The following is a 15,693-nucleotide window of genomic DNA, read 5'->3' on the forward strand; positions in this document are numbered from 1 at the left end:
TTATTCCCCTCTCTTCTGCACTGATGATGCCACAACAGCTGGAGTACTGTGTTCAGTTTTGGGCCCCCCCACTATAAAAAGGATTAGACAAAATAGAGAAAGTCCAGTGGAGGGCAACAAAAATGGTTAGGGGGCTGAGACACATGACTTCTGAGAAGAGGTTAATGAAACTGGGCTTATTTAGTTTAGAGAAGAGAAGACTGAGGGGGGATTTAATAGCGAGCTTCAGCTACCTGAAGTGTGGTTCCAAAGAGGATGGAGCTGGACTGTTCTCAGTGGTGGTAGATAACAGGACAAGAAGCAACAGTCTCAAGTTGCAGCAAGGGAGATTTAAGTTGGATATTAGGAAAAACTTTCCCGCTAGGAGGGTGGGAATGATCACAAAAAGTAAAAAATTAGATGTTTATTCTGAAGCACTGGAATGGGTTACCTAGAGAGGTGGTGGAATCTCCATCTTTGTAAGTTTTTAAGGCCCAGCTTGACAAAGCCCTGGCTGGAATGATCCAGTTGGGGATGGTCCTTCTTTGAGCAGGGGGTTAGACTAGATGACCTCCTGAGGTCCCTTCCAACCCTAATTTTCTATGATTCTATAATCTAACCTCTTTGTAAAACTACCATCAACACCAACACAACACAAGACATAATACCCTACCCTGCCACAAGTAAAGTAGGAGGACCACAGCAGCCAATGTCCTGCTTCTGTAAAGGCTATTATAATATAGGCTCAAGAAATCAAGCAGAGTGCCACATCCTTGCTACAAAGGAAGGCAAAAAATCCCACAGTCCATATGAATCTGACCACGGGGTAACATTCCTTCCTGACCCCAAATATAGCCTTCAGCCTATCAATTTGACCCCGAGCAGAAGGGCAAGACCCTTTAGACAGGAACCTCTAGTTTTAAGTCCCAGCAGGAGTATTGGCAACCCCCCAGTCAAAATCCTCAGCCATGGTTGAAGCCAACATCAAATCCCTCTGAAGAAGGCTTAAAAAACGCCCCCAACCCTGACACATGTAGCAGCAAGGGGGAGGAAAAGGGCACAGTATTCCCTCCCAACCCCATGCAGCAACCAGCAAAGTCCAGAAGTATGGGAAATACTCATAGCTCTTCTTCTTCTTTCATAATGCTGACTTGGAGCAACAATTATAAGTCCAGTTTAAGGTTAGTTAACCAGTCTAATGCGCTTGAAGAAACAGAATGTATGTCTGCAATGTCATCATCATATTTGTATAGAGGGTAGTTTGATAAGGATTGCCAGAGTCACATTTTGTAGAACTCCTAATACATCATTTGTGCATCAAGTGACCACAGCAGCCATGCCTGATTTGAAACCGATTTAGAGCCTTCCATGTTTTTCATGAAAGGTTAGAAATTAGATATTTATTCTGCATGGTGGTTTTATTCCACACTTTCCTCCAAGCTGCTGTACTGTCATGTCCTACAAGGGCTTCTACACATGTCCACAAAGGTTTCCAGGAGACCAAGCAGTGAGCTGAGAGGTTTTTTTAATCTCTATGGATGGGGAGGTCTGGCTCATCATTCATGTGGACTACCTCTCTGTATGTAGCTTTGTTGCAGCTAATGTCTGGAGAAGCAATATTAGCCAGCACCAGTAACTATTGATACCCACCGTAGAACACAACCCTAGCTGCACCTAGATCATCCCTGGCCAGTAGCTGTCCAACCTCTTTTTGAACACTTTCAGTGATAGTGAGTCCACAACTTCCCTAGGCAGTCTATTCCATTGCCTCACTATTATGACAGTGAAGCAATTTTTCCTGCCATCCAATCTAAACCTATTGTGCTGAAACTTCAAGCAATTAGTCTGCATCCTACTCTCTGCAGCAAGAGAGAAAAGGTGTTTTCTGTCTTCTTTATGGAAGTCCTTCAAGTATTTGAAGACTGCCGTCATACCCCCTCTTAAATGACTTTTCCACCAGCTGAACATGCCTAGCTCCTTCAGCTTCCCTCATGTGACTTGCTTTCCAAGCCCTTTTATCATCTTTGTCACCAACCTCTAGACCCTCTCTAACTTTTTCATGTTCTTTTTAAAATCCAGAGCCCAAACTACACACAATACTCTAAATGAGGCCTAACCACTGCCAAGTAAAGAAGCCCTATTACATCCCGTGTCTTGCACCTAATGTTTCTATTGATGCATCACAAAACTGCATTTGCCTATTGTGCAGCTGCATCACATAGCCGACTCATACTGAGTGATCTAGCAAGCCTCCCAGATCCTTCTCCATAGTGCTGCCACCCAGCTAAGCGTCACCCATTTTGTATTTGTATTTTTTATTATTCTTCGAGGCACAACACCTTCCATTTGTCAGCACTGAACTTCCTCCTGTTAGCTTCAGCCCATCTTTCCAATCTGTTGAGATCCTTCTGAAATGTACTTCCATCCTCCAACATGTTCACAATCCTTCCCAGTTTTGTGTCACCTGCAAACTTGCTCAAGAAGCTTTCTATGCAAGCATCCAAATAACTAACACCTTGAACAGCACTAGGCTCAGGACAGACTCATATGGGACTTCACTCAAAACCCCCTGCCATTCTGACATGGATACATCTATAATTACCCTTGGCTTCTGGCTACTGAGCCAGTTATCTATCCACATTATAGTTTAGTATAGACCACACTTATCAGAAAAAACACATGATCTTCCGAGGCGGCCCCTTCCAGCACTAATGTCTGTGAATCTATGAAACATGTCACTATGTTTTTGATGCTATAGACTCCTATTTGAAATCTCCAGCTTTTTCTTGTGTATCACATATAGGTATTTGCACAGCTAACAGTGTTACTATTGTGCAACAACCCTGCAGCACCCTTAAAAGGACCTGGTGGCAACCTGTGTGAGAAACAGTGATCTAACAGGGATCCACTGGAGATTGAAATATATCATGGAACTTTCTATATGGTGTAGAGAGCAACAGAAGTTTCCCAAGGCACATGTAGATTTATAGGGCTATGGGCCTACATGTGCCTCTACGATCTTGATGATCTTCAGGATTTGGATGTCAGCCCTGTTGACCTCTCCCATGAGCTGGAGTGGACTGCAACTCCACAAATCCTCTCCCCCAGACTACAGATGCTGAAATTGAGAGGAAAACATGAATGATACACTTAACAACATAAGTGGAAGAATCTGCTTCTGTAAGTGAGACCAGGAATCAGGAGATCTGGGTTTTATTCCCAGCATATCAAAGAGTTCATGTAACCATGGGCAAGTCAGTTAGGCCAAAAAAGTTAGAAAGCTGCTGTTGATTTTGGATGCATAACTTATTTTGATGGGTGTTGTACGTGCTTACTGTTTGTAGAAATAACAGGCCCTAACAGCATCTCAAGTTGGCTAGCCAAAAAAGAGGCACCCAAAATAAATAGCCTTTTTTTAAATTTGTGCCTCCAATTCCCATCTGCAAAATGGGGACAAAAATACTTCCCTGCTTTGGCATGTTCTGAGGGCACATTCAGTCTCTGTCTAAATTCCTATGATGAGAAACACTAAAAACCCAGTACTTTAACTAAACAGAAATTTATGACTCTATAATTCTTACAAGATTGGCAAGAGAAACTTTTTTCACTCAAACTTTAATTAATATCTTTCAGAAGAAAAACACAAAGTACTAACAGAAACTGTTTTTAAACAGAGACTTTTCAAAAAGTAGATCAGACAAAAGACAGTATTAGCTATACAACTAGCAATCAAAAAGAAGTTTCCTAAGCAATAAATTGAATTATTCAAATATATTACCTCTGCAAATTCACATGGCAGAAGACTTGTGTCATGTTCCACATGCATTTCCTAAACTGGAGCTTAGAAGAAGCAATTTTGGGGAAAAACAGAAGAGCTGTTTAAGGTTGAGAATTATAGATTTATCAATTGCCTCAGAAAAACCATGTACAGGTAAGCAATGAAACTTGTCCATTTCATACAGGTAAAAGGTCAGCTTCTATGTAGCACTATTTCTGTGACAGAACAGGATATCAAATTATGAATTATATTTTGTATTATGTGTTGAACATATGTCTAATCTTGCCCAAGGCAAGCCTATTTAATTGCTTTTCAGATGACTGCTCAGACCAGGAGAGGGTTTGGCAACTTGTTGAAGGACTGTCGCTAAGAAGCCGTCAAGACAGCCATCTGAAGCTTTTGATTTTGAATCAACGACTGGCCCATCCCTATAGAATAATGATTTTCCATGCAAAACCAACTAAAAACCAACTGTGGGAAGGGGCTGTAATTTAGCGGGGAAACAGATAGCTAAGAGACAAGACTCCATTTAGAGGCCTGGTGATGCTCTATACTGACGCAAAGCAGCAGGGCTCTCCAGAAGATGCACAATAGAGCATATACACAAGTGCAAGCAAATAGGTGCTCTTCCAAACCTGAAATGCTAACAAACCTCTCACAGAACCCGCTCTTTGCTCTGAGGCGCATATGCAGTTGCCGGTATGGAGCGGATGCCGGGGCTGCAGAACCCAGTGCAGCTGTTTGCAGCTTGTCTGCTGCAGCTGCCCAGAGCCCAGGCTGGATACAGGCGGGGGCTGGCGGCGGCAAAGGACTTTTCTGGGCTGCACTGCCTCAGGACATGCCCCCACCATCTGCTTGGAGCCACGGGATGCTGGAGCCTGGAGCAGCTTCTTTGCAGCCTCCTGACTGCAGCCAGCCCAGGCTCTGGGTAGCTGCTGCCAGCCACAGAGCCCAGGCTGCTTGGAGCAGGGCTTCCAGCCTCCCAGCTGCCTGCTGGGAATAGCTCGGGCTTCCTTGGCTGGCAGCAACTGCCTAGAGCCTGGGCTGGTGGTGGCATGCCAAACAAAATGGCCTCGCATGCTATGCTCAGCACGTGCCCCAGGGGTTGCTGACCCCTGCCCTACAGACTTACCTCACTGTACCGCAGGCCTCTGCTTCTCCCCATCACCCCAACCCCTGCTGCAGCAGCCCAGGAAGCAGCCAACATCACCTGCCTGCACTACAGCAGGTGCAGCCCAGGGGTTGGGTGGGGTGACAAGCAGAGCCCCAGAGCTTATCACATAACAGTGAATTTACCTCACATATAATGAATTTGGGGTGTAAAAAACGGTCATCACATAAGAGCAGATTTGCATATATCGAACCCGCATAAATCAAAGGAGGGAAACCTATATATTTTCCTAAAATAAGATACTTTCATCATTCATCAACCCTACACTTGCTTGCCAGCTTTTCTGCATCAGAACTCTCCTGCTTTATGAAAAATAGTCATCCATCAGTAGAGGGGAGAAAGATTGTTTCTCAGAGTTTAACCACGTGCCTGTCTGCTGTAGTTTCCACTTTAAGTGTTGAAATTTAAGTGGGCTTGTGTGTCTGTTTTAATGTTACTGTTTCGGAAGGTGTTAAAATGGATCGTTTCCTTGTAAAAAGAAAGACTTCAGATTTAGAAGGTAGTTCCCAGACAAATGTGCAACAAGTGCTGGAGCCAGAGGAACATGTTTCTAAAAAGACAAGCCTCAGTAGTGAAAGTACACAATTTTCACAGGTTCATAAAGCACATAGCTATGATCCCAGTTATCTGGCTTTGGGGTTTACAACAAACTGGGGTAAACCTTCATTACCACTTTGTGTGATTTGCAACGAGACATTGTCTAATCTTTGTATAAAGCCTTCCCTTCTGAAAAGGCACTTTCATACTAAACATCCTGATCTGAAGGATAAACCCATAGATTTTTTCACAAGGAAATGTGAAAGTTTGAAAAAATCCAGCGCTGCTATGAAATCGTACTCTGCGCTCCCTAAACAAGCTCTACAAGCTTTGTTTGAAATTGCACACATGGTGGCAAAAACGAAGAAACCACATACCACTGCTGAGAACCTTGTCATGCCTGCTGCTTTCAGAATTGCTGAAATCATGCTTGGCAAAACAGAAGTAGATAAAATTAAAACCATCCCACATTCAAATGACACCATGACAAGAAGAATTGATGACATGGCAGAAGACATAATTAAACAAATTTCAGAAAAAAGTATCCAGAAACAACAGTTCACTTTACAGATTGATGAATCTACAGATGTGTCCAACTATGCACAATTGATGATGTTTGTCAGATACACTGATGATGAACATGAGCAAGAAATACAGGAACAAATATATGGTTGCAAAGAATTGGACACAAAAACAACAGGAGAGGACATTTTTAAGATCTTAACTTAGCACATTGTAAAAAATGGATTGTCATGGGAGTGGTGTGTGTCTGTGTGCACAGATGGAGCAGCAGCAATGGTAGGTCGAGGAAGTGGTCTTGTTGTTCGCTTCAAAGCTATAAATCCTTCAATCAAGTGGAACCATTGTATTATCTATAGACAGGCATTGGCTGCAAAGCAACTGAATGAAGATTTAAACAGCATGCTAGGCACAGCTGTGAAAACAGTAAATTTCCTAAAAGCATGGGCTTTGAATTCACGTATTTTCCAATCACTGTGCCGTGACATGGGATCTGAACATACTACTGTACTTCTTCACATTGAAGTTCAGTGGTTGTCATATGGAAGATTATTGAATTGCCTATTTGAATTGAGATATGAAGTTACTGTCTCTCTGAGAGAGATGAAATCTGAATTCTTACAGCATTTTGAAGATGAAGTATGGATTTGCGAATTAGCCCATCTTTGTGACATTTTTGATAAAATCAGTGACTTGAGCCTTCAGCTTCAGGGATACAACACAAAGTATGACAAAGTAAGAGCTTTTAGAAAAAAGCTGAGGTTCTGGAAAAATCAAGCTTTACATGGAAATTTTGGTTCATTTCCACAGCTCTCAGAGTTCTGCGAAGAAAACGAAATCCCTCTGAATGAAAGTGTGAAAGAAAATATTGAAGAACACTTGGTAAATTTGGAGTCAAACTTTGAACATTATTTCCCTAATGCTGAAGAGCATGAAGAGCCACAGAAACTGTGGATTTTTAATCCATTCAATGACGGCGCTATTGAACAAGTAGGGATTCCAGAAAGCATGAAGGAAAAACTTTTTGAGCTTTCCACAGACAGTCCATTGCAGAGGATGCAAAGCATAGGATTGGATGACATCCCTGCATTTTGGCAGAAAATGAAATGGGAATACCCACAGCTGAGGAACATGGCTCTCACAGAGCTGCTCCCATTTGTCTCAACATATTTGTGTGAGACCAGTTTCTCTCACTTGACTGGGCTAAAAAATAAAAGAAGAAATCGTTTGTGCCTGGAAAATGATCTGCCAGTAGCAATAAGTAGTTTAAAACCAAGATTTGGAATGCTTATGTCATCCAAACAGGCCCAAGTTTCTCATTAAATCCAGCTCTTACGAGAACTCATTTTTATGCTAATTGATAAAAGTAGCAAAAATTCCAGTACAATCCCTGATTTGTAGAACAATCCTAGAGAGGGAAAGTATCAGTTCCAGTTACGAAGATACCTACATTTAGAGTTTTATTAATATAAATGTTTGAGTTATATATTGTTTTTACTGATCTATAATTTATGATTCAATTCAATTAATTTATGCTTTTGTTTCAAAAACTTGTAAAATTAAATAAAAAAGAATAAAACTTAAATTTTGAATTATTGTATGCCTATTTATGTGTGTGTGTGCCTCCACGTCTGCCTGCATGTGTGTGTTTCAGCGTGTCGCTGCATGTGTCTGACTGTGTCCTTGTGTCTTTATCTCTGAACTACAGATCCAAACACTCCCTTCACCCACTGCCACCATAGTCCTCCTGCAGACATACCCTTTTTTAGAAAAAAAGCTGTCTCAATCTTCCCTTCTCCTAAGAGCATCCCCACAATTACAGTTGCTACCTGTCCCCTCTCTCTCCCCCCTTCCCTCTCTCTCTTCACCCTCCCCCCTTGCCTGTCTCTCTCTCTGTCTTTCCCTGTCTCTCTCACCCCTTCTTTCTCTCAAAACTATGGCAAAACATTTGGCAAAAAAGTCCCCACCAGTAATTTGGTATACCACGCTTTGCACAACGCTGGGTTCAGCCCTGAACCCAGGGCTGGGTTCAGCCCTCCCAGCTTTGGCCAACATCACCTCTAGCCCAGGTACATACTTGAGCACCCCTGGTGTAAAAGGTAGCAACCCTACCCCCACTAGATTAGACATCTGTCATATCAAGGCATTATATACACAGTCCTTCTCTCAACATATGGCAGACATTAGTCTGTAAATATAAAATCCCCTGGAAAATTGAGTGTTGGGGTACTTATTAAAATTTTCAGAAGTTAGGGGGTACGTGCTACTTAAAAGATTGAGAAACACTGCTTTAGAACATCCATCTAACTTATTTAAGGACCCAACAGAAACTTTGCAACCTTTGTTGAAGGAATGCTGCCCGCCCCCCCATTAGTCCACATGGTACAGCTTTTTCTCTTGAAAAATTCTGTAGCATTGTATTCAGCTTCTGTTTATACAGCTTTACTTAACAAGAGGTTTAACTTCCATGGACGTCCTAAAGAACTGTTTGGTCAATACATGCCAACCAATGGGGGTTCATCCTTCTTCCTCCTAGAGCTGTTTGCCATGAAAGGAATGGGCTGATAACAATGCTTTCATCAAAACTGAATAGAAAAAGGAAACTTAAGAGTTTACAGAGAGACCTTATGAAGGTAAAGAAACTACTTTTTATATTCCAGAAGAAATTCTTAAAGAGGAGCAAAATGAGAATGGATGTACCATTGACTTCAGGAGAGCCAGGGTTTTACCTGACCATGACTATTTGACTCTATGCATAGGTACTTCAGTTTTCTAGTTTATCTTCAATGTCAGGTCTGACTGTCTTTCCTTCTATGCTTACTACCACCTGATAAGAAAAAGTATCTGGCAAGAAACGAGGAAGTTCTGCAAATGCCCATCCACTCAAGTTTCTTCCTACTCACAGATAGGACAAGTAAAAGGTAGGTCTTTCTGCAGGAGGGTATACTCTCTTAACACAATATTTCAGCCCCTACTGAACAGGTTGGGTATCCTCCACACCCTCCTAAGAGAAACCTGTGAGTAAATTAATGTAATGTGAGCAACTCCTGGAGAATGAGGTTTTTCAGTGCTCAGATGAAGAACATGGGAACTGTTTGGCCCCCATTGCACTTTAAACTGTATCCACATGAGTAATATCTGGAATAGCACAAGCCTGATAAAACTTCTGTAAGACTAAGAGGGCCTTTCCTTCATTTCTGTAATCAAGAATGATTACATGGTACTTTGACTCTAAACAGGACTATTTCTCTTCAAAAATGCCATCCCATAAGAAATTAAGCTTTGGTTAAAAGAGACCATTGCTAGTCAGAAAGAGAGGTGCCTTTTAAACAGAATTAATTTCTAGAACCGTTAAAAAGAAATTTTTACCCAGATAAGAAAACTTATCAAATTGTCCTAGTTCTGTTCTTTGTTGATATTAGCTCAAAATAGTAACAACTGGGGGCATCTACATGTGCACTTTACATCGGAGTTGACTAATTAGCTCCACATTAAAGTGTCATAGTCTATACATGCGGCACTATTAGACTGGAGTAAGCTAATTAACTCCGCCATAGGATAGTACTGCCTGATACAAGTACTATCCCAAAGCGGAGTTATTTAGCATGCTGCAAGGCACATGTAGACAGTGACTGGGGCTGGCTAGAGAATGAGAGAGCTACAGTGCAGGGCTCGCTGCCAGCTAGCCCCACACTGGAGCATCCTTGTGCCCAAGCTAGCCCTTCCTCAGCACACTGAGTTGGGACACCGCAGATCTGGGCTGGCAAGCTGAGCCCCCAGATCCTCTGCCAAGTGGGGCTGCTCTACCCCAGCTCAACGTGTTGCAGTCCCAAGCACACACGTAAATGCTGCGCCCAGGAACAATAAATTCCAGCACAAACTGCACCGGGTGTTCATTCAGCTGCACTAACTGCACATGTAGATGCACCCACTCTAAGTGGAAGTGATCCCAGAGGGACCCCCTTGAGGCACCGCAGAAAAAACAGCCGAGTTCCTTAGTTAAGTAAGCACTGAAGTAAGTTTGACATTTTTCAACAGTTGATGTTACTTTGGTTGTCCTGCACATAAAAAGGAAAGCCCTTCCGAGTACAAAAATGGGTCTTAAGGTAAACAAAGTTCTGCAAAGAATAGGACTTACATATGGCCTCTAGCGAGAAATGTCCCTGATAAACCCAACAATGAAGTAATCACAAGAATACTCATAATTCTCCTGTTTGTACAGAAAACAATAACCTTGTTATTGAGATTTAGTTCACCCAAGGAATGGAGCATCTGGTTACCAGAGAGATGCTTTCCTATGGAAATTATTAACTCAGTAGTGATTCATGGTGAGGTTCAAACCAGAAACTTTCCTGTTTCAAGTGGCAAAGGGCTCAGGACAGATAACCCAGGAAGCGTTCTATGCTTTAGACTCATCTTCCCCATTGGAATTTAAATTTTTGGTGGACTGTGAAGTCTACCTCTTTTAGTAGGCTCAATGGGCAGATGAGTGGTAAATAAAAGGTCTGATTCAAGACTGCTACTGGAATTAGCTGGTGGTTTTATGGGGTTTGGGTTGTAGCCGTGTTGGTCGAAGGACAAAGGCAGACAAGGTTCCTTGGGTGAATTTGATATCTTTTATTAATAAGAACTGTGCTGGTCACCCTGAAAAAGGACAGAAGACCTGAGGCCCCTGGAAGACATTTATTTAATCACACAATAACTTCAGAGGAATCTTAACCTGGATCCCCAAAATTACACTTCCTGACATGCCAGAAATTCAATATTTGGCATGGCAGAATGCAAGATTGTTGGGATCTTGAATAAAACTCCTCAGGTTACATTGTGCATCTGCTAGGGCATGCAGAGGGCTGCAGTACATGCTGGGGTGTGGGAGCAATGGATCATAGCATTCCCCGTTCCCAACATATTGTGCCATGGGCTTTCAACAGCACATGGCTGGGGATGGGGTTGCTCCCCGATTCCTACCTGTAGGGTTTTAATGACGTGTGGCTGGAGATTGGGGAAACTTGAGGCAATCTGCATTTGCACCCAAAATCTGCAATGTTATTGGTTATTTTATGCCTGTTCAAGTTATGTAAGTAAAATCCCATCTAAACCGACCTTATCTGCTCAGAAAAAGTAACAAAGCTCTTGCCCTCTAAACACTATCATCTTGTCTTTGGTTTGTTATAGGCTCATTGGCTGGCATGGAACTGGGATTTCAAAAGTGCTACAGAGCCTCCTGGACACCTTTTTCTTTTTTTTCCTAAATAAAAATGGCACCTAAAATAGTGGGATTTTTTGTTTTTTAAGTTTTAGAAGGGAGAAAAATATGGGATGTCAGACATTTCTATCTGATCATTAATGCAAGATACAAAAAAACCCCACAGCTTCACACAACAAAAAATGATTTATACAGTTTTAACAAGTTTTAAAAAAATATGGTAACCATTTTTAAGTTTATTTACTAATATTTTCTAATCCTACCAATGACATGACTGCCTTTTCCTTCACAAATTAAGCTTGGGTTTTTTTCATTAAACGAAACCTGCGTTTTTGAAAGGCTCCAACCATGTAACAAAGCCAAATCATGTTAAAACTGAACCCCTGGTTTGCAGCTGTGGATATAAATTTATGGTTCCATAAATCTCTAAATGTCCACATTATCTTGTCCTCATAGGGACCATTTTGGATTATAGACGACTGGATCATTTTTATCAACATTAAATCTCACTAGCTGAAGGGATGTATACAAATTAATGCCTGGAAATGTTACATATCACTGCCTTTCTTTTTCATCTCTATGCTCTACAACCCAGTTGAGACCCAGCAGATAATTCCCACACATACTACTCCTATGTCTGTAGCTGGAGATGATCCAAGGCATTGCAGCTGAAAGCAACCTCTGAGACAGCAGCCTCACTAGCATATTTTTGGATTTGGGAGTGCCTGCAAGTGGTAGTGGCCTAGCCTTACTCAGGAGCAGCCTTGCTAGGAAAGGCCATATTGTAAACAAGCCCTAAGTGAATCATTCATTGAACTAAACTAAATGTAGAAGAAACCTAGAGCAGAGATGTGTTTGAGAATTGCAACAATGGACCCTATATTACAGTACAATAAGGTAAAACAATAAACTACTGAAGAATATATTTAAAGAATGCATTTGGTGGTCAAATTATGCTGTAAATTACAATCATGCAGCCAAAGTGAACCCCGTGGAATTGCACAGGCGTATTCAGTACAAAATTTGGCCCTACAAGACCACTGATAAAGACACGCCAGCCAAAATCATGACATTTCAGTATCGTAAAATAAGAATTAAAAGAGTACTTAATAAACACTGATTAATGTATTCAACAAAGAAGTGCTAGAATATGTGGGCACCAATTAGATACAAACGTACTGACTAATTATGTGCACATTTAAAATGTTCTAATTAAATACGGCTTGCTTTGGACATTACACTGGTGTGACTGCGGTCAGAATTCTGTCACGCATAGAAATGCAGATGTTGTAAATTGTTTAGATTTTGGCATTTTAAAATCCTCAACATCTGTTAGAAGGCAATCTTTCAGTTACCTAATCTGCCATGATTAAACAACATTTTGATGTTTTTAAGTACCAGAGCAAACTTGACATCACTTCAAACTTGTAATTTACTGCCTGTCTGAAAATTTACACACCCCAAATTAAAAAGTCTACTGTCCTAACAAGGAAAAAATACGAGTGCTTTGCTAAATGCATTTCTTTGGAGTTACAACCAAAACAAATTTTCTCAAAATAATTATTATTTGAACAAGTTATAATTTATTGGTTAATCTGAAAGCATTAACACTTCAGAATCTGTACATTATTCCAGGAAGTAAAAGGTCCTATATCTAGAAGTTTGGTTGGGAGACCACAGTCACAATTCCAGGATTCTATTCTAAGCAACACTACTAATGACCTACATAATTTTGGACAAGTCACTTTACCTCCCTGGGTCTTGGGTTAGCCATCTATAAAAAGGATGGAGTAATATTTATGTACCTTGCAGTAACACTATTAAAGGATCTTTGTAACTGTTGGACAAAAAGTGCCACAAAAGTAAAAAGAAAGCTTTAAAAAGCAAATGCTCTCATGGTTACAGAGTTGATCACTAATAGGATATTAGTGGATAATTTCTGAAGGCATTGAAAAACCATAAACACTCCCAACATAAATAACTAGCTCAAAAATATGGATTAAGATTGCTTATATACAAAAATCAGATTTAAAACAACTACTGGTATTCCTTATACTTGGGATGTAATCCATAAAGTATGAATATCACATTAGTGTTTTTCTTTTTCAATACTTCAACTGGGTTTGGTTGTGCAAAAGAAGAGCACAACCAGGGAAAGTATATCTAGGTTCCACTTTATCTAAAGTAACCAAGGTCACTACAAAAAAGATAAAATGTCTTGACTTGTCAGGTTTGGCTCCGTTTTTAGTTTATGTGAACCAGAGTTCAGAAGAGGCTGCGTCAAAGTTTAAAGCTTTGGCCTATTTTTATGGAAATGCAGCACCTCTTACTAATTCTGTACTGATATATTAATAAGTTGTTCACTTTAAAAATGCAACATTTCTGTTTTAAAATTTTCCGTTTACCATGGACAAATGTGGGATAAATCTCACAATTCAAGTTCACAAAGTGCACACACAGTTTACTGCATCTACAGTCATATCCAAGCCACTAATCTTGTTCTTTGGGCTGAGACAGCACTGCAGGATTTTAGCTGAACCATCTGCATGATAACATGAAAGTTTCAGCAAAATTTCTATATCCCACATTGCTGCCAGCAACAGCTTCAGAAGTCAGCTACTCATTTAGGCTAGGGACAGAAGTTCCACATAAACCAATTTAAGTGATCCAAAACTGGTTTAAATCTGTAACAGAACAGAAGTTCAGTGCACATAAACCTGTTTCAAAATGGCCAAAACTGCTTTACGATAAACCTGGTTGAATGTAGTATCAAACTTAACATAACTTCAGCTGCAATGCCTTGGATCATTTGGATCAAAGTGGTTTATGCAACTTCTGTCCAAGATCTTTTCCTGGTTTAAACTTAAACCAGAGTCCCTCAGCAACCCAGCATGCTTTTCAGCCCTGGGTTGGGCTGGGCTGTTCTGCCTGCTCCAGACAGCAGAGTTGGCCCCCCCCCTTTGCTCGCCAGCTGGAGCAGGGGCCGGACATGGCCAGACACTAGCTGGCATGGCACCCTGAGGCGAAGGCAGCAGGGTAGAGGTTTATTCCCCACTCCCTCCCAACTCCCACAAGGGGACCACAGCTAGGGCCTGCCTGGCCAGGGTGTAGCAGCCCCTGTCAGGCCCACTCCCTTCACAGCCTGAAGCAAATGGGGAGAAAGAAGGGGATTTCATCTCCCACCCCGTCCCGTCCCACTGGCAGCAGGGGTCCACCGGCCAGGGAGGAGCAGCAAAGCAGCCCATCAGCCATTCACCCCCTCTCAACTCCAGTGGCATTGGAGGGAGTGTGGCCCTGCCATCCACCTGCCTTGCCAGTGGCTGGGGCTGTGGGCTGGGGCTTCCTAGCCAGTATCTTGTTGGTTTTCTGTTAATACCAAACTTTGATGAAATGGGCATATTCTTTTCATTAAGTTTAGGTGCAAGTTAGTATCACCATAAGAAAAATATATATTTTTAAATTGTTAGCAAAGGGCAAAACAGAACACTTAGGCACCTACATCCACTTACATGCCTAATACTTGAAAGAAAATATAGTACTGTGTATCTTGACACGGCACAAACCAGGGCAGTATGGAGATACCCTGGAGTAGATCTACATGCAAGCTCCAGAACCAGAAGCAGTATAACTGTGTTAGTGTTGGGCTGTGCCCTTTATCATATGGACATACCTTCTTTCTAACTGGCAAAGGTTCTCGCATAGGCCAGCCATAAGACGGCATTCTTAGAAGAGCAGAATTCTCTTGCATGCTCATTTACATGAATAAAATGATACTATTCTAGGGAACTTTCAGGCCTTTATAAAACACCAGCAAATTCTGAATTCCTAAAAGAAAAATACCACACTTGTAGCACTGATCCTCCTTTTGGCCCCACATTAACCCCTTACTCCACAGGATACAAGTAATTCCCAAATATCAATAGGGTGCCTAGACCTCCCTAACCCTCCCTATCATTCCCTACAAAGACATACAGTAAAGCTATCGGAATTCAGCAGAAAAAGAGTTCAGTTCATAGCAAACAAAACACAAATAGTCTCTTTTAAAATTGCTGTAGTCAGTCCTTCTCTCAGGTGAAAAACAATCAAGCCATCATGCTAGCTTTACAGTCATTCAATTCCACTGAATGCCTTTGATCTATTCCAGTGTTCTGTTACTAATCTACAGCTGATGAAGAAATATGCAAAATCTACAGTGAACAACAGAACCTTGTTCTAGCCAGACACAGATGTGTTACAGAATACTGTAGGTCACAGGAAGAGTAAATCATTTCCCAAACCCGTATTATACAAAACCACAGATTACCGAAGCAAAATACACCTTTTGTTATCTTCTTACCTGGTAAGGAACAATACTGCCATGAGCAGTGCCCCAGCGTTTGGCTTCCATTTTGCAATTAAGGTAATTAGCTGCTATATGGGTAAGACATGCAACCTGAAAGAGGATGAAAAGACTGTTGTTGATATATGATCCTTTGATATATGTTCTTATTTCTTTGATTTCAT

General features: G+C 41.3%; 1 protein-coding gene across 1 annotated transcript in view; it reads right to left on the reverse strand.

Annotated features, from left to right (window-relative positions):
- The window catches only part of SUGCT (succinyl-CoA:glutarate-CoA transferase), a 542,264-nt gene that overhangs the window by 407,642 nt on the left and 118,929 nt on the right, over positions 1-15,693 (reverse strand). Inside the window, exon 9 of the mRNA XM_025200042.1 lies at positions 15,527-15,622. Coding sequence (XP_025055827.1) covers positions 15,527-15,622 — 96 coding nt within the window. The remainder of the gene's footprint in view (positions 1-15,526; positions 15,623-15,693) is intronic.

This window comes from Alligator sinensis, unplaced genomic scaffold (genome assembly GCF_000455745.1).
Source record: "Alligator sinensis unplaced genomic scaffold, ASM45574v1 scaffold254_1, whole genome shotgun sequence".
NCBI classification, from domain to species: domain Eukaryota; kingdom Metazoa; phylum Chordata; order Crocodylia; family Alligatoridae; genus Alligator; species Alligator sinensis.